A 24,450-nucleotide genomic window follows, 5' to 3' on the forward strand; every position below is an offset into this window, starting at 1 on the left:
GTGGCTCATGCCTGTAATCCCAGCACTTTGGGAGGCCAAGGCGGCCAGATCATGAAGTCAGGAGTTCAAGACCAGCCTGACCAACATGGTGAAACCCCATCTCTACTAAAAATACAAAAATGAGCCGGGCCTAGTGGCAAGCACCTGTAATCCCAGCTACTTGGGAGACTGAGGCAGGAGAATCGCTTGAACCCAGGAGGCAGAGGTTGTACCACTGCACTCCAGCCTGGGTGACAGAGTGAGACTCCACCTCAAAAAAAAAAACCTCATCCTTTCCTCTTCTCAACTCCCATTGCACTTTTTCTCTTTCTGCACTTATCATGTCTGTGTTATTTTTAAATTATTTGTATGTTTATTTTTTTACCTTTCTTAGATTGCAACTCCTTGAGAGAACTGTCTTAATTGATCTTAGCATTCCTTGACTTTCCTAGCACTATGATGATCATATGGAAGTTTGAAGAAAACAATCCCTCTGACTGAGCTCTGCAGCCTGGAAGAGGCTATTTCTGTAAAATTCTGTAATAGGAGAGTTAATTAGCTGCATCTATGAACGTGTTGATCAATCTAGGGACCATGTCAACTGACTAGTCCACTGCTGAGTCCCCAGCCTGCAAGTTAAGAATCTGGAAATAACACACAATATTTGCAGACAAGGTGACTTAACTTCTAGGGTGGTGAGGAGTTCCAGATACCCTAAGATATCTGCCGTCTTTCAAACACTGTTTTACTAGCTCCAGGAAGAAGTTCTTCATTAATGATGAAAACATTATTCTATACTCGATAGAAACATATTACATCTAAGTAGCCTTTCCAGAAGGTTCAGAGCACCTCTAAGAGTTCAAAAGATAATTCAACATGTTCTTTAAGTAATATAATTACTTGAAATGCTTCTTAATTATAAAATCCTTAAATGAAGGAATTTCATGTTATGCACCTTTGCACATTTTCATAATTGAAAGGTCACAGAGATGAAGCGTATGGGATCCAATTATCTCTAGACTCACTTTGCAGCTATGCCACCTTGGGTAGTTACTTATATAGTCCAAGTCTCAGTTTCCTTATTTGTAAATGGAGAGTAGCAATCATGGTACCACCTAGGATTTTAATAATGATTCAATGGGTTAATTCATGTGAAGCACTTAAAATAGTGGCTGGGACAGAGTAACCACTAAAAATTTATTTGGTCTTACTTGTGTATCACCCCCAAAGTCCATATAGTGCTGGTATACAATAAGGATTCCTGAAATGTTGAGTTAGTCACATGAAGTGGTGGACTTCTGTGTGTCGTAAATGATATAGTTGTATTCTGTCAGTAAATAATCAAAGTCCTAACAATATGCATCCCTAGTAAGGGGCCATTCCTAATACATTTTTGGCAGGGATTGACGTATGTTTTAGATGAGAAGATGCTTGTTTGTTTCCTGTCTGGACTGAAGTAGGACACGGAGGTTTGGGCAACAGTACCTGTACTCGGGCCTCGGTGAGCTTCGCCCTCTGGGCCAGTTCCTCCCTAGTATAAATGTCAGGGTAATGAGTTCTCTCAAAAGCACGCTCCAGTTCCTCCAGCTGTTCTGCTGTGAAGGTGGTTCGGCTTCTGCGCTGTTTCCTCTTTAGTGGTAAATCTGGTTCAGAGTCAATATCAGAGCCTTCATCTGATTGGGGTGCTGAGGCTAAAAGCACAGAAGAACAAAACATCATAAAATGTGAATCAAAAAAATAAAACTGAGATTGAATCCAAGTTCTCTCTCCGACTGCAAGACCCCATTACAGTGGTCCCTATACCTAAAGTAAAATAAATGTGGATCAAAAAACAAGTCTAACCAATCCGTAATAATTCAAATCCTGGTCTACAGTGCATTCCCAATGCCTTCCATGGACACCAAGCACCCCGCCCCCATGCAGTCCTGCATCATTAAATAATATTTAATCTCTTCTCCTACTCTATCTTTCTGCCCCCTAGGCAGAAATAATTGCTCATAGCATCTGTCATTCTAGGCCAATTATGAGCTCTTAGAAAACAGGAACAGGCCTTATTCCATTTGTATGGCCCTATGCTTACTACTTAATGGGTGCTTCCTTCGTGTCTAATGAATGGATCACATTGAGTTTTGTTTCTGATAAATTTTCACCAACATGTACACTAGGAAATCTGTTAAATGTGATTTTTAAAAATATTCCAAACTTGACTTAGTACCTAAGAAGCCAGTAACAGTTAACTATTCCCAGATTCCTATATCTTTATAGACTCTACTGCTTTTATAAAAAATTATATTTAAATCAGTATGTCATCACCAGATATGGGGAAATGCTTTAAAGAAAATGTATGTACTATTAAAATGTAAATCTCTAGAACTGACCTGAGAAGAAGCAGGCAGGCATTGTCTTGTGAACTGTCCCTAACTAGAGTCTGGGTCTCTGCTGAGTGGGCATCTGTCCAGGACAGCTGCTTTATTTAAGAAAGCCAATGCAAAAAAAAAAAAAAAAAAGTATGATCCCTTTTGTAAAAAAATATTATGAGTTTCAAGAAGGCAACAACAGATCATTAACCCAATCCCAGGGCCTTCTGAGTGTGTGGCCCTGAGCAACTGCATAAGACAAAAATGTCCCTGAAGCCACCGTGTGGTGGCCTAACACACACAAAACTTGTGTGTATTTGCCTGTACTCACATGTGGAAGGGAATTTCAAAATTGAGTGGGCAGGTACATGGGCAAGAGAAGCGGGAAGTGGGAAATTTGATACTAATTATGTTAATGATACAAAATGGTTAGTACTCCTGTAAGAACAGGGTCTGAATCTGTGGCTGCAACTAGCAAAACTTGGGCACAAGTGGTTCCATTTCCAGGCCAGAATTTGATGAGGGCAGGGGTGGAGCAGGCATTTTCCCTGTTTCTGCTAGGAATGCATTAGGGATCCCATAGCAAAGTGAACCCTTACAGTAATAGAGCAACGCTGGCTATAGAGGGTTCTGCAGTGTGAGGGAGAATGCATCAGACCAGGGCTGCAGGCAGGAAGAGCAGCCCTCTCCCGAGACCCCAGATACTGGGGTAGTGGGCAAAGATCTATCAAAGGGTTATCAGGCCATAGACCCTGAGCCTAGAGGGGGAACCAGAGCAACCTGGCTCTTGAACACATCCAAATGTGCTCTGAAAATTCCCCAAATAACTAAGGGATCCTGTAAAGAAGGGGCCGAGGTTACTGTCAGCAAATGCAACAGTAAGCCAGAAAATTGTAGATTATTAATGTCAATGTCACACTAACTTATTTGCACCCTCAGGCTGATAGGACCTGGGGAAATGAAGGTGGTGCTAGAAGCAATGTGAATATGTGTAAGTCCTTTACTTCTAATTCTCTTTTATCTTAAACTCCAACTTAACTCTGCCCTACAGAAATCTAAAATTTCATTCTATTTCAGTAGAAATTTTAAACTGCCCCAAATGGTACACATCCAAAATGAACCCATAAATGTGATTTTCAGTTTTCTAACATTTTACTACTTCCATACTTTATTCACATCTAAATATTATGAAACTAAGAGGCAATAGAGTAAATTAATAATGCATGTGATAAATTTTTTAAATATACCTGAAAACAAATACATGTGCATAAAACAAAAGAGAAGTATTACATATTATTTTTGATTTTTCAATTATCTAATTTAATATAAAATTATTTCATTTAACATAAATCTTACGTTAGGATATTTTACTACTAACTTAAAGAAAGAAAACTAGACTTTCTCTAGCTATGACAATATTTTAAAGGACTATTAACATGCTAAAAAATACGCCATGCATTGCATTATAAACTCCAAAAGCTCCCAATGCAACTTATACACATGTATGATTGATAAATGAAAGCTAAACTAAATGAGCAATAATTTGTGCCGAGTCATAGAACAGTGTTTCATAAGCTTTTGGAGCATTAGGATGACCTGGAGGGCTTGGTAAAACATAGACTGGTGGATCCCCTTCCATGGTTTCAATTCAGTAGATCTGAGGTGGGCTCCAAGAGTTTGCATGTCTAACACATTCCCAGGTGATTGATGCTGATTCTACCGACCCCAGACAACATTGTCCACCTCTATAAAATATTCTAGATTAATTCTTGTCACTCTCAAAATTTTCAACTCTATAAAGTACATCTGCCACAATTAACTGAAAGTCACTCCCACATGTATATTTTTAAATTGTGAACAATATGCTCCCTAAGAAACAAATTACGTATTTCCCTAAGAAGACAAATTTCCATAAAATATTTTCCTTCAGTGCTTCCAGTTTCTAACCTTTCTTTCCAAAGTGAATTCAGGTGAAACACTCAACAGCGTTTAAAGACTGACCAAAAACTTCCTCTGCCCAAGAGAACCCTAAATCTTTGCTTGCACATTCTCTTACTATGATCCCATTAGGATAATAGTATGTGGAAATTTTCATGTTTCCTTTGGGAGTCTCTGGGGTTATTAAATTCTTTCAAGTAAATATGATGTGCCATGCACTGTCAGATCAATTAATCAAAATCATCTCTGGTTTCTGAAGAAAAAGACTGGTTAGATTTACAAGCACCAGCGAGAATTAATCCTGAGGGTCAAGACCCTGGTGTTTCACCTTAAAAATCAACATCCCCCAGAATATAAACTGGGTGAGTTCAAAGCCCTTCTCTGCCTTGTTCACTGCTGGAATCCTTAGAACACAGTAGGCACTCAATAAGGACACGTTGAATGAATGCCAAGTGTGGGGCAAATTTCAGATTTGCTACAACACTGATTTATTTGCCACTGTTTTACATCTTTATTCTTAAAATGGAAATTCTCCTCTTATGACATCTCCCAACATCTATTCAGATGGGCTTTGGAAGTCTGTGAGGCCTGAACAATCATGTTGAATGTTTAGCAGGTATTTATATACCTGCATTGCTTGGAAGAATGATTACCAATTTTTTCAGAGGATTGTGGGCTTTTTTAAAGATGAAAACTAGCATAGCTAGTAATGAAAAGCCTCAGAATTTGGGACAGTACACCTGTCAAACAGGAATGCAGGTATCCTAAGGTGAGTTCAGGGAGGACAGAAACTTCCAGTGGAGGAGAAGGGCAAAAGCTCCCTTGATCCTGACTTTGAGTATAAATATAGGCCATGAAAGCAGGGCCTGGTGATTCTTCAAAAGAAAAAAAAAGTCTCAGAATTTAAGAGTTCAGTAGGACAGCCGTGACCACCAAAAATAAAACTCTCTTTAACAAGCTTACAAATCACTACTCTTACTTCTAGACTGTTTATTCAAAAGCAATGGAAAGGTTGCATCTAACTGGGAAAACCGCCATATAGCATAATTTCAGAAGATGTTGAGGAAGTGATTTGCCTGATTTTTCAGCTGGAAACTTATTTGAGAAACCAGATAATTTTTGGCAATATGAAGCCACAATCTTACAAGATAATTCTAACTTTTCCCCATCTGTAAACCCCAAAGGGATGTGGGCTTTAAAATATGTAAAGTCAGCAACACAAGATTAATCTGCCAGCTAGGAAAAACTAGCTATTTCTAAACATGGAAATACTACTATTTCTTATATCATTCAATAGAAATAAAATTTATTTGTACAGCACTTGATTCACAATGATCACCTCAATTTGAATCATTTCATTTTTGTTTGTTTGTTTGTTTTAGAGACAGGGTCTTGCTTTGTTGCCCAGGCTGGTCTTAAACTCCTGGGCTCAAGCAATCTTCCCACCCCAGCCTCCCAAATAGCTGGGACTACAGACTCACACCACCTGGCAGAATCATCCAGTTTTTACCAAGAACAAAACTAAAACTTAAATCCCATTTTAAGAGCACATAGGAGGGCCATTTTTTTGGATTTCATCTATTTTACATACTCAGTTTTACTTAAGCTACTAGAATCAATTGGATAGTAGATACAAAGAATCTAATTCTAAATATTACACGGAAAGTAAAAACAAGGCTTTCTTTCAGTAAGCTTAATAGAAATAAATTATATCTTTTTTCTCTGTAGAATATCTAATGCTATGATTTGGAAACCACAAATGTGTTAGCAGGACAGTTGTGTAAATGAGTTCATAAATTGCCAGGATACAACAATTAGATTAAATATAAACTCTTTGGACTATTACTACTGTACAACTTTAATATTAAGGGAAGATTCTAAATTACACTTAAGTTGCTCAATCATATTTTACAGATGCCTTCACAAAGAAAATTTCCTTCATTATTAGAGATACTCCTCCCAAATTTGAAATTCCAGAATAGATCTCATAAGAAAATCCGTATTAATACATCATGCACAGAATTCTAAATGGAAATTTCATTGCTTTAAATTGCAAAAAAGATGTAGATTTTATCCCAATCTATATTGCTATCAGATTTAGAAATTTTTGACTCTATTATTAAAACCCCTTTGCAATCCATTATCTGGCTTACCCATTAGTTTAACTCAATGTCACCAATGACCCTAGAGCAACGCTTTCCAGGAGGATGAATATTTCTCTCCCTTTCCCCCTAACTTCACAGCAACCCTGGGAATTAGATACTTATCCTACTGTACAGAAAAAAGGAAACTGAGACTCCAAGAGGTTGTTCAGTTCATACAGCTAAGGAAGCTAGAATTTGACCCAGATCTATGGGACTTCAGAGGACATGCTTGCTGGCTTGCTTCTAGCTTAGAGTATCTTAAATGAGTGTTGAGTCTTTCATCACATGCACACACACACACACACACACACACATAGTTCTTTTGAAGAGGAATAACAGAAATGAACAAAAACAGAAATTCAAATATCAATCACTTAGCTAATCACCACTATTGCTACCATTTATCCCAAATTTTGAAAAACTGCCCTGCATAAAATGAAATCTACAGAACTACTAGAGTTGGATCAATATTATACACCAATCCAAAAGATTTTCCAGTGGATTCAATTCAACAAACACTTATTTAAATCTTTGTATGTTTCCAAGGTATAGTTTTTAAACAACAATAAGGCACTAAGAAATAAATCAACTTTGCTAAGATATTAAATGGATTTAAGAAATCAAAGTAGTTCATCTGACCATTTGCAGTCTTTACTAAGAACCATCACAGACCATTGATATCTAGGGTCAGTCTGGAACCTGCCAATAATCATAAGCTGGTGAACTGATTATTCATTTTATATCTTTATTAAAGTTTTAATTTTGGTATTTTGTATTACAATGAATGTAATAAAAATATAACAAGAGCTAAAATGGTCTTCTGAAGCAAAAGTGCAGGAAGGAATAACTGGAAACATATCAGGATATTCTCAGGTTATTCAGCAGAAACTCCAGTGTGACTGAAAGCATCACCTTTCACCGAAGTATTTAAACTCTGTGCTTTACAAGAAAGTTCTATCTCAAGCTAATTTTAGATACAGGAGCCAAATTTTTAGTTATCCTAATGATCTCACATTAACTCCCAAGATTACAGTTGGGAAAATGGACATTGTCAGTAAAAAGAAAGAAAGGATCAAGCACAGGGCAACTGTCATACCCCCACAGGATTACAAACTATTCCTTCAGAGACAAATCAAACTGGGAGGAGAAGGCAAAAGTATTACCACCAGCGGGCTAACCATGAAGTTTAATTAAAGAAGGAATTACAGAATTAGAGAGTATGTCTTTGTCCGTTAGCCCCTTGTGACCTCCTCTGTAGCCTCGGGAAATATTTCATCCTAGTTAACACTATTATACATGAAATCTTGCCTCAATTTTATAGGGATTTACTCATGTGGAATTCTGTAATTATTGGTGTTCAGACAAATATAATTCAGAGATGGGAGACAAGCAAAAAATGGAGAAACAAAATAATTCACAAGCATGAATTTTGTACATTGTCTTTCTTCTCAGCAAGACGTTTCATTTGAATAATTAAAGAATCAAAACATGACAACCATTTAAACTCTATGTTTGCCCTAGATATAATACAATGTGATTTACAGACATGGGAGGAGGTGGAGGGATCTCTGGAGGCTGAATTTCCTAGTCATAATTTATTTACTATAAGATGGCCTCATACCAAACCTGATGGTCTTTTTGTCGGTTTTAATCTTTCTGAGCTAGATTTGTGAGCACTTTTACTCCCAGCTGTGTTTCACTGAAAAAAGAACAAGATAAAAATAAGAATCCTTCCTGAGAGCTCCATGAAGCCTTTTTATACTGCGAGTCTGATCACTTAAGGGTATTTCACAAGTATATTCCAGAAGGTCTTTAACAGGTCAACTCGAAGTTTGATGCACCTACTTGGCTAATTGCAGAAGGTCTCCTGCGCTTGTGAGTTTTGCCATTCAACGTGAAGGGTACAATGGGACAACTAACTGTTTTCTGATCTGAAGTAGCCCTTTTACGCTGAGAAAGATGTGAATGACCTCTCTCGTGTTTACTCGGGTGAAAGTCAGGAGGAGTGAAGCAAGACTGATATTCCTTTGCAGACCCAGAGTAAATGACAAATGACATTTTCCCTTTGTGATCTTTGGGATTTTTGTTGACTTATTTGGAGGCTTTTGTTGGATCCCAAGAAATGGCCTGTGGCTGAGGCCTATTCTACCGATTTCCACGCTCCATCTGTGGAATCCATCAGCAGGGCATTTACCCTCATTCAGGGTTCTGACACCTGCCTGGCAGGGCGCAGGAGACACAAAGAAAGCTGGAGTGGATGAGAAAGGGGAGGTTGGGGTGGGTTTTTTTTTCAGAGAGGGAAGGAGGGGGGAGGGTGAAATGGATACACAGTAGGGGTTAATCCAAGTCAGTTGAGAGACTTCAGCACCTGGAAGCTTCTCTTCCACATTAATTCACAAGCTAAGAAGTAATCAGCGATGTTATTTTTAAATTATTTTAAAATTGTATATATGTTGACAAAAGAAAACAGATATGCAGGTGGAAAAAAAAACAGATTTAAAATAAAATTTTAACGTGTAGCTAGAACTGTACATTGTGTAACTATCAAGCCATACATTGAACTTTCCGGAATTCTTAACCCAGAACTAAGGTCCGAGTAATTGTTATTTTGATAAACAATTGTTAGTTGATAAACTGGGAGGGATGGTTTATAACCTGTTCAGTGGTCTATTTGGTGGTGGGGGTGAGGGGTAGGTAAAGGGGTCTCATTTTGTTTTTATTCCCTCTATGATTTCTCCCCGAAATGTTCCAGCAAAAGACTCTTTAGCAAGGGCAAAAAAAAAAAAAAATAGAATTTTTGGGAAGGATATGCTGAGCTTTCTTGAGCAAAGGTTCTTTCAAGAACACTAAATCTAATTAAGACCCTCCAGCCATTTACCTACTCTTGTTCCTGCCCAGCAGTCCCCTATTTTTTGGCTGGAGAAAAGTAACGCTATTCCCCTCCCTTCTGACCCAAGCCCTTCCCTCGGAAGCTGCCGTCTCACAGCACGAGGTCATTAGAAGGAAAATAAGCTCCTGCCAGGTTGGGGCTAATCAAAATAGCACAAATAAACCCTGACACTCAACAACTCCCCGAGTGCCTGCTGCCCTGGGAGGAGAGTACAGATTGGTTATGAATATGGCCGGCCACGGGGGCAGTACAGGAGGGCCTGGCCGTGTGCTCCGTTGCTCAGGAGTTATTTTTAATGCACAACATGGACTATTGGGTGTTTGTTTAAGATAAGGGCTGACAAGCAGAGGTTGGCGACACGGCAAGCTGCCTCTGAAGTGCTGAGCTGCGCAGCTCCAAAGCCCCCCAATATCCTAAGCTTCCCAGAATTTTGAGTTTCAGGTGTGTGCAGGATTTCTATCCACATTTCCTTGAGGAAACTTTCTCTGGATGGAGTTCTGTCTCAAGCCACCACCTGAACATTGGTCATCGAAAAGTCCTCCTTTCTAACAGCAGCAAACAAGAAAGGCTTATTTCTCCTTCATTCATTCATGCAGCCCTGCTAGTGATTATTTTTAGTAGCTGTATTCACTGGTATGTTTATGTAAAACCATGCTTGTGTCTTTTTCAACCACTCATACAAGCAACATTTTGCTTAAAGGAGCCACAAAATACCCACCAACCCGTACCTGTTTAAGCAACTCCTTTCAAAGGCTTAAAGTGAAGGAGGAATTTGTTATCGGCTTGAGAACCCTAACACTGACCCAAATTAGCCCAGTGGCTTCTTATGTGTGTATATGTATGTAACAAGAATTCCTTTTACAACACGAATGAGATCGCCCTTTCCTACAGTCTCCTGCAAAAGATTTCTATTTGCAATTGTTTTTAATGGCTTTTTAAAACGCCATGGTAACTACCACCAAAGCATTTCAAAGAGAAAAAGAGAGGAAAGTCCACAAGAAAATGTGTCCCTATTCAATTAGGAAAACTGATTAGTTAACTAATTAATCAGCTAACAGCATTCTAAGAATAGTCTCCCATGATAACAACTTTCTCCCCACCTAAGAGCTTAAAAATCAGTCATAATTAAAATTAACAGCCAGGGCTGCTATCTACAGTAAGGCTCCATGTCTCTAAAAGCAGTAAGCTAAGTTCTAGTTTACTGCGATTGGATTGCAAGGGGCGCAGAAAGGTAATTTGCACACTGAAGGGGAACAGGAGAACAGTAGTTCTCGTGAAAGGAAAAGGGCCAAGTGACTTTTATTTACAATTGCCAAGAGAGAGGCCATTATTGACCATATGTGCCACAATTGCCCTCTTATCGCGGGCTGGCCATCATGTCCTTTGGGAGCTGTTAATGAACTGGGTAATTGAGCTGCTGACATGTGTTACCAAAACAAAACAACAGGAAGAAGAGACAAATGAACATTTTATTTGCCAATCAGAGTAGGTTCAGCTTTTCACGGAGCTGCCGCTAAGTAACTGACTGAATACATAAAACAGTGCGTTGAAAGCAAGCAGATGCAGACACAATAATAGTTAACTGACAGCTTATGGCCCATCTGTGCTTAACATTTTGTTAAAGAAATTACTTGACTTGCTAAAGAGACAAATCATACAGCTGCCCCGAGTGCTGCATTATAAGAGATAAATCATTAGCTAAACTGTTTCATGCTTAAAATGACAATGCTTATTAACAGTTATGTTGGGACATTTTGTCAGCACAGCTTGACACAGTTATTACTTACTAAAAATGTGACAACTCATAGATATTCAATGGAATTGAGTCAGAATGAAAGAACACTTCAAACAATTTGAAAGAACAATGGGTGTTTTTAATCTCTCACAATTAAATATGCATTTCTAAGATGTTATAAATGAAAATAATTAACTCTATGAAATAGGACATAAGATCATGTTCCCTGTAGTAATGATATACCTTTCTGTCATTTACATCTTACTTATTCAAAACTGCAGAATTTTAGAAATGCTGTCATTCTGGGTTGATTACTATGACAGAACAAAATCAGTGATCGAACAAAAAATAAGCCGATTAAAGTTATTGTTTCTAGCCATTTCATTTTTTCAACATACCTTCTTCCTTTGGAAACAAATATTTCTTTAATAGGGAAAGAAAAACCATGTTGTAAAAGACTAGTTTTATGAGGGGATTTCACTTATGTTTTTGTTACTACAACTGAATTGAAACCACGTTTTTTTTTGATCCAAGTGTGTTTCGTCCATTGAACAACTTACTTCTGAAATCATAGCTATGTAAACTGGTTAACTAGAGGCAGAACACAGATCTCTCAAAGCCCTTCTTGTGATGGACTTTTTACCATTATGGACAAAATTAACTTAATAATAGTAATTATTATATAAGAAAAGCAGCTACTTACTGACCTGCTAACAGCTTCCTCCGCCCAATCCCTGCTCCCTGCGAAGTCCTTGCTGTGCATTTTCTTTCACCTTTAACAAAACCCTCTTTGGAGGGATACTGTCATCCCCATCTTACAGATGGGCAAAAATGAGGTCTAGAGTGATGTTACCTACCTGATTCATGAGAACTCAGAGAGGTTACCCTAATATAAAATCATATCAGCATTGTCATTTGAGAAATAGGATTGATGAGGGTTGAAGGAAAAACTGTGGCCAATGTCTTCACTTCTTCTTTCTTCTTGATCCACTGAGCTAGGACTCAGATATCACAACCCTGTAAATCAGTTGTGAAAACATAAGCATAAAAGGTGAGTAATAGTTTCAGTCGTGGTTGGTGTAGGTGGAAATTATGTTCCGTACAGTTACCAAGAAAGAACTCTGCTTATGAAATCTAAACCTTAGCTATATTTACAGAACTTTGAATAAGACATGAGTGTCAATAAGTCTCATGATATAATTGACCAACACAAAGTACTTTGCCTTCATCCTTATTTTCCACTATCAAATATTTTTGCTGTTGTGTGCATATGTTGTTTAAAAGTCAACAAATAAACAAAGGTTCAATATGTAAAGGAGATAACAAGTTAGTTACACAGAGAGCCTCTTGGAGCAGGTAGAAAACAAAAGAATTCTCCTGTCACCCTTATTAGGACAAAACTACCCAAAGATACACAAAACCTAAACAGCTTTATCCACAATGAAACTTTGCCAAGATTAGCATGACACGAGATGTTTGGAAAATAAAAGAAAGGCAGGTTTTAGAAGAAAGTTAAATACTACACTTTTTGTGCCAAAAGCCTATGCAAAGAAGTAAGAAGACAAATGAGTAGAGAATTGAAAATGCCAAGACAAAGCATTAACAAAATTGCAGAATCCTTGAAAGGAGCCCTGAACCAATCCCTTCATTATACAGATGAAGCCCAGAGAGAGCAAGTGAGGTTATCTCAAATGACACATCATGCAAGAAACATTTATTAAATGCCTGAGATGTGGCTGATACTGTCCTTGGCACTAGGGATGCAAATATGAATAATATATGGAGCCTAAACTCAAAAAGTAAAACTCTCATTCCAGTACTCTTTCCACTAAGGCAAAAGAAATTGTCCGTATACATAGGAGTTAATCTAGTCATGCCCTGTGGCAACAGAAAAATTAAATAGCCCGTCAAAGCTGAAAAACCTAGATATGTTATTTACTAAGAAACAGAGGCATAGATTCTGTGATCTTTAGTATAAAGATCAAAATAATACATAAATGCTTTTAATGACACTTCCCATATGGCATTTCAAGATTGTTTCTTTGCTTCCCATCTTCTCTTGGGTTCTATAAAAAAGAAAAAGGGTAGCACAGGAAGCTTGTTTTGAAAATTCAAATCTTATCTGGGTCAATTATTTCTTGTTGGAAGATAGAAAGAGGTAATAACTGAACATAGGAGAAAACTCTTTTCCTGGAGGCTACAGAGAAGGCTGAGCTTAATCCTTGCTGGCAAAGGAATTAGCAGCAACATCAAGGTCATCATCAGAAATCATGCTTGGGATACCTACTGTGCAAGAAGTACTTCCCTAGAGGCCATGAAGAGGGGATAATGAATGAGAAGAGAGTGTGATTCCTCCCCTTCCTCGCGCAAAAGTATAAGTCTCCTGTCTACAAGGTGGTCCTCCAGATTAGTGTCACATCCAACCAATGGACCTAGGGGAGGAATTGGCAAACCAGTCAAAATGACTAAATAGATGATGTAAATGATTTATAACCAGCCTTATGTAGGGACAGCTGCTTTTTGAAATTTTGTCTTTTTGTGTCTAAGCAACAGTTGCCATTGAACTTAGAAGAGGTGATATCAAAGGTTTGGGCAAAGGAAGTTTCATGTCATGGTGATGTGTCCTACAGCTTAGGAGAGAGGCCAAACTACTTCAAATACCCAGATAGCCCCTTTCTCTCTGATTTGGGACAAGCTTATTAACCCTCTGAATCCATTTTCTCATCAGCAAAGTAGGGTTTAAAACATCTGCTCCAAAGGCTGGTTTTTAAGGAAAGGAGATAGTTTGCAAAACATAACACAATTCCTGACACACAATTTATCCTCAGCAAATGTTATTCCCTCTGCACCTATTCCCCTTCTTGTTAACCAGTCCTACCAGGCATAAGGGAATAGCATGTGAAGAATGTTCCCTACATGCTAAGACTGAGAGAGAAAAATCATCACCAAAGCTTTGCAGGTATTTGTAGAAGTCCCCGAATGTGTACAATAAGCATGATCCAATCTCCCATCTGCTTCCTCTTCAGAAGAACCCGCCCATAGTCAGACAGTATATTGTTCACCAAAAAAAAAAAAAAAAAAGATATTCAGCTCTTGCTCATTCCCAATTCCCTTAAAAATCCAAAACAAAGATCAAAGTTACTCAACTTCACCTAACCCAGGACCTGTATCTGTACTGTGAGATCAAAAATTAGGCCGAGTGTGGTGGTGCATGCCTGTAATCCCAGCACTTTGAGAGGTTGAGGTGGGCAGGTAACTTGAGGCCAGAGGTATGAAACCAGCCTGGCCAATGAGGCAAAATCCTGTCTCTAATGAAAATACAAAAAATTAGCTGGATATGGTGGTGCACGCCTGTAATCCCAGCTATTCAGGAGTCTGAGGCACGAGAATCACTTGAAACTGGGAGGCAGAGTTTGCAGTGAGCTGAGATCATGCCACTGCACTCCAACCTGGACAACAGAACGAGACTGTCTCAAAAAAAGAAAAAGAAAAGAAATAGAATAAAATTAAGGTAGCTATGAAAGTAAATAAATTCAGTGCTCCCAAATACCTCAGGGCCTAAACAAGAAGGCCAAGCTTAACAAAAGTCAGGCAACCAGCCTAAAAGAAATTAAGCACAAGCCAACATTTAGTTTGATTTTCACGGGCAAAACCTGAATATGTTTGCTTGGAGGAAAATTCTTGTCTTCTCTGTGTCTACTGATATGGATCTGCACAGGCAAAACAAAGTATAATTGTGAGCAATTCACCATCTGATCATTTTTATTAGTGTCCACAACCAATGTGAATAGGTCAGGTACCCAACACCAGAAAAAAACAAGAATTTCTTCAGTAGCAGGTTTCTGCATGAATTATTGAACAACTGCCTTTCTTTTCCACATTGCCTTTTCAGGGACAATCTTGCAGAACTGGAGGGAAATGAATAAGGAAGTGATATGTGGGAGAGAGTAAAGGAGGGGAGGAGAGAAGAGAAAATAACTGAAGAGAATAAAAGAGGGGAGAAAGAAGAGAAGAGAGGCCGGGCACTGTGGCTTACACCTGTAAACCCAGCACTTTGGGAGGCCAAGGCAAGTGGATCACCTGAGGTCAGGAGTTTGAGAACAGCCTGGCCAACATGGTGAAACCCCATCTCTACTAAAAAAAAAAAAAAAAAAAAAAAAATTAGCCGGGCGTAGTGGGGCACACCTGTAATCCCACTTACTCCGGAGGCTAAAGCAGGAGAATCATTTGCACTCTGGAGGCAGAAGTTGCAGTGAGTTGAAATCATGCCACTGCATTCCAGCCTAGGTGACAGAGCGAGACTCTGTCTCAAAAAGAGACAGAGAGAGAGAGAAGGATCAACTTTCCTTTCTAGCAAAGAAGGATAGAAAATAAAGCGATAGGTGGTTTCAGAGTCAATGGGTTCACCATGACCACTTTTTCCCCAAAATTCTCCTCTGACAAGCCTTTCTGAGTTAGGAAAGCCTGCTCTGAGGGACTGAAGTTGAGGCTGAGGATCTGACAATGTGTCCTAATCCCTGGCAGCTTTAAATAAATTAAAGCTTTTCCTGGGTAAAAACCAAAAGTAGCCCCACCCGTTCTTCCCACCCACACCAGCCCATGGTTTTAACTGGAAATCATCCCATCACTATGTCAAGACAGATGCCAACATTTAAAGAAACTACTGCCAATTCAGTTCAAACTCAAGCTCATTCTTCACCACCCAATTTACATGTTTGTTCCTAAGAAAAGCTTTTTGAGCAAAATATGTTTCTTATTTCATTGTGTGTTTTTGTTTTCATACTACAAAAGTACATTACATTATAAAATAAAATTTGAGCAATGTATAAAAATAAAAAATAATGATAGTCCCAGAATCAAAAAGAATTGCTATTGATTTTAAATTAGAGAATTAGATTATACAGATGGATGGATGGATGGATGGATCAACAGATCAATAGATAGATATAGACAGATCCAACTCCTTTGCTGTGTTTCTTGGCATTCTTTTTTTCTGTGTATATTATTAACAAAATATAAGTTTTTAAAAACTTTCTTAATTACACATTAAAAAGGTAAATAAAACTCTTTCCTCCAGCAAGTTTTCAAGTGAATTTATCCTTGTTATTTTAGCAATAGCACAAGTTGCTTGGTTAATAGTATTGTTTATATTTGAAAATTTAACTTTCTTGAAGTTGTTTTCTGAGATTATAAAGCACTACTCCTTCTGATTTGTTCATATTTACCTGTAAATGCATTTGGATGTCCAGATATGAAAATTTGCCAATTTCTCTATGTGAGGGCTGAGACAAATGCACATATACTCTTGTTGTCTTTGTATAACTCAGGTGTCTAATTCATCCAAACAAACATTGAACCCACTTATACATCTCTCCTTCTATTCTCACAAAAAGTTAGCCACAAGTTTAAGAAAGCTTGTCCAGGGCTGGGTCATCAGAGATTGTTGTCCTTACAGCATCCCTCCCAAGTCCATGTCTTTATTCCTATTCAGGCCTCAATGAAGTAGGAGGGGGCTCTTCAAATATTTTCTTCTTTCTGATAGAAGAAGCTAGAGCAGGATGAGAGTGTGAATGGCTGAGTTTAAGCCTCTGCACAGAGAGAGTGACAAGAGAAGAAAACCAGTGGAAGCACAGGAAGACAAATCCCAGGTAACTAACAACGTAACTAAACTGCAGGGAGAAAATTAGAAATAGTTTTTTAAAATTTTTTCCCACTATTTGTCAGAGATGTTCATGTTTTGTGCTAAATGTGCTGCTTAGCATAGAATTTTAAAACCTAGAAATCACTTTAAATATCAGCAGAAAACTCTTTACTCTAGATTTGAAAAATTTAAGAAACAAAAACTGAGTTTCAGAGGAATGAAATGATACCTCCATCATCAACTGGCTTGGTGGCAAGTTAAATTTCAAACCTATATCTCTTGAGTTCTAAATTCTGGCTTTTTTCACTTTATCACATGATCAACTCATTTTTTTCTGTGGATCTATAGGTGAATTTACTCCTATTTTCTAATGGTAGCTAGAGTCCTCCTACCACCAACAAACCCACTGAATCTGAAAATTAGTGGAATGAGGTGGACTCATAATTGGGCCCAGAGAGGAAAAAAAAAATTTTTTTTAGCATCTTAACCATTCTATTTACATCTAACCATTATATAATGCTGTTTTGTTTCTGATTTTTAAATTCTCACTATATCTCATTATATCTACCTCATTACATCTTTGTAACTACTCTGTGAGTTGGATATTATCTTTGTTTTAAAAATGACATTGATAAAAGAACCTGCCCAAAGTCTCAGCGGGTCAATTACATGTCAGAGCTTCAAAGATAATCATCAGTCTTCACTCTAAATATGCATTAAAATGTCCTCTGGATCATCTATTGCTTAGTATTATTCACAAATTTTTTTCACTCAAATAACATGTATATTCAATTACTGATTAATAACCAATTTTATAAGAAATAATAATAAATTCCAAAGTAAATTAGCTGTAAAATATAGAAAACTAGTAATTAATGTGAAACTGAACATGTACACAAAAATCTGCTAGGAATTCACTTTATGGCATTTAAAGTTTTCATTAGAGTGGAACAAAACGACTTCCCAGAATTTCATGTGCTTGCCAAAATGGACCAACTGTTTGTCATAACTTGGCTCCCTCACTGTCTGCGCTACCTTCAATACCTTTCTGCACATCTTCACACAATGCCACACGCAGGTCTCAAAGCCCGGTTTCACAAAGCGTTCACTGAACCTCACAGCCATCAATGCCCCTCCCTTCTCTGTACTGCAAGAGCATTTTGTACTTTCCATACACACAGTGCCTTTCCTTGGTAATTAAACTATTGACTACAACTTGCAGGTCAACTCTTGTTGCAACCACACTTATTTCTCTGATTGACCATTTCCTTGAATTTGTATCCATTTAGCTGTGTGTCCCAGCAGTACTTTTTCATTTTAAAGGGTCAAATAGTCAGAGGTCAGCAAAGCAACTAGTAAGTTTATACAGACAAATCTAAAAAATGCAAACATTGCCTTACTAAAAGCAGGTTTTGAGGGAGCTTGGTTCTTTGCTTGCCTGTTGAGTAGTTTTGTAAACAAAAAATTAGAGGTCATTTTAAGAGAAATGTCTTTGTGTGTTAAAGTTTAGTGGTTATTTTGACGGTCACAGTGCTACAAAAAATCTGAGGAAAGGAGGAAAAACTGGCTGATGGTATGATACAGCATTATCACAAAATAAGGAAAGTGACTGAGGACTGTGTGATCAATTCTACTTCAGTCTTTCATAGCCTTGCAGTTAATTTTGGAGGCATTCACAGACAGTAGACAAGGAGGCTCTTTCTTGGTTTCAGTATTTACCAATGGAGAAAAAAACTGTGAACGTGTTTAGTAAACTGTAACATTCATGTAACTTACATGTTTTCAGCAGCAGCAGCACCCCCACCAGACTATTATTACAGTAGATAATAAAGCACCAATTAAATAAACTTTATTAGCAAGAATTAAATTGAAGAGGCATTATATTAAGCCTTTCAGTTTCTACAAAAAATAAAAACATAAGGGTATGAAGTCATTTTCTCTGATCAACTAAATACACTTGCCCCTTTTTTTCTCAAATGTCGTGATTCTTCTCTTTGAATACAAGAAGACATCAACAATACCATTCCTCTCTCAGCTCAGACCCTTTCCTTGAGTAAATCTTTCCTTTTCCCGTTTTCATCTTCAGTCTTAGGCCTTAGGAAAGGTTTACTCTTCAACTTCCAGAGTCCTACATATTTGTCAACAAAGAGGTTTTCTTCTTCTCCCCTTTCAAAAAAGGTTTGAGTAAATCCTAGCCCAAAAGTGCAGTGTTAGAAGTAGGTCCATGTTTTGCAGAGGTCTGAAGCTTTTCCGATTTGGGAAGATCCACTTTAAGAACACAAAACTAGCTTTCTTCTGCATAGTCTACAAAAAATCACATGACCACGTGACACATTATAAGGGCCCTTTGCAGAGATTCAGAAGAAGCCCTTGCCCCCGGGGTCCCGCAGTTCTCTCCATTGTAAATTCACTTCTGCCCATGAACCTCTGGTGAAGCCAGTCTTCAAGTGAAAGACACTTTCCTTCTATGTCTGCCCTTCCTGCTAATGACACAGTATAAAATATCCCTAAATAACAGTAATGACAGCCCTCCTCTGATCCCCAAATAGCAGGAACAATCAAGTCAATCATTCATGCTTATAAGCTACCTAGAGTCTTTGATAGGAGAATAGGGTTTCTTTCCCAATTCCACTTGAAGTCAACCTACCTTGACTTATGAGTAAATGGAGACATATAGGTCATGGATAGTTCAGAGAACCTCATGAATAAAACTGTGGTTTTATTTTTTGCTTTATGTCCTACCCTTAAAGAAATGTCTTGAGAACCTGGACTTTATCACAGGTAGGGGGATCTTATGAGCGTGATTGCACCCTTCCCATCACTCTGTTTCCTCCATGTGCATGTCTTTACACTCACTAAGCCTCAGAACGCAGTTGAAATAGTTTGTGAAATTCTATTATGAATGTATCTTCTGTAGTGAATATGTATTACTTTTGTGCAATGGAAGTAGTTCCATTATTGGGAAGTAACCCCCAAAAAGCTTTGGTATTTTCATGAGAATTTGCAAACAACCTTGAGTCAATTCAAGATTTTAGCCAGCATGTATAATCTTTTTGTCCCTAAAAAATGATACTGCTAGTACCCTCCCAAACTTGAAAAAAATCAAATACCACTAAAAATTCTATGCATGTCAATTCACTTTGTAACATCTTGCGGAGGAAATACCTTTACCACAGAAACTTCGAAAAAGGTATTATGAAAAAGGGAACATGGGCCAGACATAGGCCAGACTTAATACCCTGGAAACTGAAGTGGAAGAATTGGGGCAATTAGAAATTTAGAAGAAAAAAGAATGTTTTTGGTTAGATTGGTTGGTTATTTCAAGGACAAGGGCTTTAGAATTTCACTTACCTAAATACTATCTTTATATTTCTCCTTTATTTGCATCCAAAGATGTGGCTTTATTCTCTTCTGAGATTTCTTAAATTCTAAATATGACACAGGACCTCATGCAGTTCTGCCCCAAATGATTCATTAGAAACTAAATTTCTCTACATTTCTTCACACTTCCAAATAAATAAAACACAAATTTTCACTTATCTCAGCAGTTCCAACACATGATCATTTGAGGGAGATTTATTTAACATAGAAGTTTTGGGCTGACGGCCACTGCTCCTGGATTATAAACAAAATTGAAAATGCACATTTGCATTTAAAGAATTACCTCCCCCAACACTTCCACTGTCCTCTAGTGGTAACCACTTTGTGGTCATAACCACCCTCAGGTGAAGGGGGAACACTGTAAATACCCATCACAATACATTTTTATTTATTTATTTATTTATTTATTTATTTATTTATTTATTTATTTTTATTATACTTTAAGTTTTAGGGTACATGTGCACAACGTGCAGGTTTGTTACATATGTATACATGTGCCATGTTGGTGTGCTGCACCCATTAACTCGTCATTTAACATTAGGTATATCTCCTAATGCTATCCCTCCACCCTCCCCCCACCCCACAACAGGCCCTGGTGTGTAATGTTCCCCTTCCTGTGTCCATGTGTTCTCATTGTTCAATTCCCACCTATAAGTGAGAACATGCGGTATTTGGTTTTTTGTCCTTGTGATAGTTTGCTGAGAATGATGGTTTCCGCCTTCATCCATGTCCCTACGAAGGACATGAACTCATCCTTTTTTATGGCTGCATAGTATTCCATGGTGTATATGTGCCACATTTTCTTAATCCAGTCTAGCATTTTTGGACATTTGGCTTGGTTTCAAGTCTTTGCTATTGTGAACCGTGCCACAATAAACATACATGTGCATGTGTCTTTATAGCAGCATGTTTTATAATCCTTTGGGTATGTACTCAGTAATGGGATGGCTGGGTCAAATGGTATTTCTAGTTCTAGATCCCTCAGGAATCGCCACACTGACTTCCACAATGGTTGAACTAGTTTACGGTCCCACCAACAGTGTAAAAGTGTTCCTATTTCTCCACATTCTCTCCAGCACCTGTTGTTTCCTGACTTTTTAATGATCACCATTCTAACTGGTGTGAGATGGTATCTCATTGTGGTTTTTATTTTCATTTCTCTTACCCATCACAATTTCACCATGGCTTTCTGAGATTGCCTTGCTACATAACCAGAATTTACCAACAGAACTCTAAGAAAAATCATCACAAACATAAATGGAGTGCTACGAGACAAAACAATACCTCCAAATTGAAGATGTAACAGACTATTCCAAAGGTCAGCCAAATGTGATCCATTGCCTGTTTTTACCTCTGAGCTAAGGATGGTTACTACATTACTTAATGGTTGAAAAAAGAAGAGTAACATTGACACATGAAAATTACATACAATTTTAGTGTTGATAAAGTCTATTAGAATACAGCCATGCTCATCCATTCCTATATTTTCTATGGCAGCATGCTACAATAGCAGAGCTGAGTAGTGGTAACAGAGGCCAGTGGCCCCAAAAAAGCCAAAAATATTCACTATATGGACCTTGACAGAAGATATTTGCCTAGTCTATATGATAGCCAACATTTTATAGGTGCTTGCTATGCACCAGATGCCATGCCAAGCATCTTTACTTGCTTTCCCTCATCCAATTTTCAAATCAACATTATTATTATCCCCCATTTTACAGATTGAAAAAATGAGGCTCAGAGAGGTTATATACTAATAGCTAGTCTGTAGTGAAGGTAGAATTAACATTCAATCTCTCTCATGCAGAAGCTTGTGTTTATGAATTTTGTGCCAAACTTCATCCCCACATTCCGTTACCACCAAAGCCCATCATCACTATCACCATCGAAGACTCAAAACTCCCATTATCCACAGCATAATGCAAGTCCCAATCCCTCTGCCATGTGGATGGAGGGATGCCTTGCCCTATCTCGTGTTATTCTCCTATGTTCAGACATTAATGAATCCAGAGTTGTGTGGAACTTTTTTCCCATGAGGGCCCAGGTCTCTGTGATGTTACTCAACCTTATAGGGCAGGTGTCCAACTTAATTTATGAATTAATTATACCCCAAAACTGAGCTATTGCTCAGTTCATAAAAAGGGTGAGAACCAGGAAACTCTTTTTAACAGGACAGTAGTTTTCTAAGTGGCCTGGAGTCTTGGTGCTATGATTAGTTTAGCTTACTGATGATCATTGCTTTGACTTCAGACTCAGTGACCTCTGACATGAACCACCAACTACTCTCCCAGAAATGCTAGAACCAAAGTTGTCACCTCACTCCCCAATCCTATGCCCTGGTGACCCATAGGCTACTTCCATCATCTCTATCTAAATGGCCACCACCAGAGCAGTAAGCTTACCTACTTAGTAAACAAACAAGCTAGAAGCAGCATGAAAGAAAGAACTGTTGTTCTATTCCGAGGATTCTGTTCTCAACCCAGATGATCAGTTGGGTGAGCTGCCTAAATGGTATGGCTCTCAGATTCCCTATCTGTGAAGGAGTACTAACACTCCACAGGTAGCTCTGAGGAACAAATTTACAGGGGTATCAACCGACTTTGGAAAACACAGAGTGCTTGTAGAATGTAAAATACAGGTAAAATATAGTGTTGAGGTATGAAATGCATATCCTGGTTTGACATTAGTCTGTTGACTTTCTCAAACCCTAAAGACATTTTAGGCATTTTAGAGTGTGACTTAGCATCCAAAACTTCATGCAAACTAAGACTCTGAATAAACCTAGGTGATGCACCACAGAAATAACAGTAAAACAAGTTGTCAAAGATGTAACCAGAGTCCAGAGAATAGGACACAACCTACAACATACATACATTTAGACATACGTTTTCTTTCCCAAGAAAAAAATAAGTCAAAGTTTTAACAACCTCACTAGAAAATTTTTCTTTTTTTTTTTCTTTCTTTTTCTTTTCTTTTAGAGATAGAAGAAAAGAGCCTGTTGCCCAGTCTGGAGTGCAGTGTCATGATCCTAGCTCACTGCAGCCTCAAACTTCTAGGCTCAAGTGATCCTCCCACCTCAGCCCCCTGAGTAGTTGAGTAGCTAGAACTGCAAAAGCATGCCACCACATCCCACTAATTTTTTTTTAAGAGATGAGGCTCTCACTATGTTGCCCAGGCTGTTCCCAAACTCCTGGGCACAAGCAATCCTCCTGCCTTGGCCTCCCAAAGTGGCTGGGAATATAGACATGAGCCACCACACCTGGCCTTTTTTTCTCCAAAATGTTTCTTTAAATTTACATTCATTTATTCACCAAATACTTACGCAGTGCCTGCATTATTTCCAGTTATCTGCAAAGCAGCGCACATAAAAAGCTGAGCAGAACAGAGCTCACAGTACAGCAAATGACAAGTTTTTTTTTTTAATATGACATCCAATCTCCAGGAACGCCTATTGCAAATTTTTTTTTAAACAGAAAGTTTCACTTTAAGTATTCAATCAGACATGTTAGATGGTTAACCAGATAATAGTTGGACTTCTAATCCCATTTTGTGTTCAGTTGACATGTTATTTGCCTGGGGAAAGGAGGGTAGCTGTCACAGTGTTTTTTCATCTTACGTTTTGTCAGTCTTTTCTCACCTTGTATTTAGATTGGTCTCGTTGTATGAAATATGCTCGTTTGTTCTGACATGCTTCCTCTTGCAATAAGCGTTGTCCAGTGCATCGCACATATAAGGTTACCCTAAGGGTCTGAAATTCAGAGTTTCTTAGATGACCAGGAAGACCTTTGGAAATTTGGGTTTCCCACAGTCACTAAGTATTATTTTATCAAAAAGGCATCTGGCAGACCCATCTCTGGATCTGCCCTAAACTGATGTCTCCATCAGTGTCATAATTACTTAGGATGCAAGAGAACATTGTGGCTAGCTAGAACTACCAAAAGATCCCTTAGAGAGAGTTAATGAGCGATTATTTCATATTGTTTAATGTTTCTGATGATACTCTACAGTATAAGCATGTCAAAAACTCAACATCAACATGGCATTTATCATAGACTCTCATATATTTAAGGCTCACTATTAAGCTTTACATTTTCTATTCTTTTTTTTTTCTGAGACTTAGTCTTGCTCTATTGGCCAGGCTAGAGTGCAGTGGCATGATCTCATCTCACTGCAACCTCCGCCTCCTGGGTTCAAGCAATTCTCCTGCCTCAGCCTCCCAAGTAGCTGGTATTACAGGCATGCACCACCACGCCTGGCTAATTTTTGTATTTTTAGAAGAGATGGGGTTTCGCCATGTTAGCCAGGCTGGTCTCAAACTCCTGACCTCAAGCGATCCACCTGCCTCTGCCTCCCAAAGTACTGGGATTACAGGCTTGAGCCACCGC

General features: G+C 38.3%; 1 protein-coding gene across 2 annotated transcripts in view; it reads right to left on the minus strand.

The window, feature by feature from the left end:
* PAX3 (paired box 3) overlaps positions 1-24,450 on the minus strand; it is a 98,990-nt gene that overhangs the window by 30,645 nt on the left and 43,895 nt on the right. For both annotated transcript variants that reach the window (XM_019021643.3, XM_004033270.4), the window contains exon 5: positions 1,465-1,670. In XM_019021643.3, coding sequence (XP_018877188.1) covers positions 1,465-1,670 — 206 coding nt within the window. The remainder of the gene's footprint in view (positions 1-1,464; positions 1,671-24,450) is intronic.

Source organism: Gorilla gorilla, chromosome 11 (assembly GCF_029281585.2).
Source record: "Gorilla gorilla gorilla isolate KB3781 chromosome 11, NHGRI_mGorGor1-v2.1_pri, whole genome shotgun sequence".
NCBI classification, from domain to species: domain Eukaryota; kingdom Metazoa; phylum Chordata; class Mammalia; order Primates; family Hominidae; genus Gorilla; species Gorilla gorilla.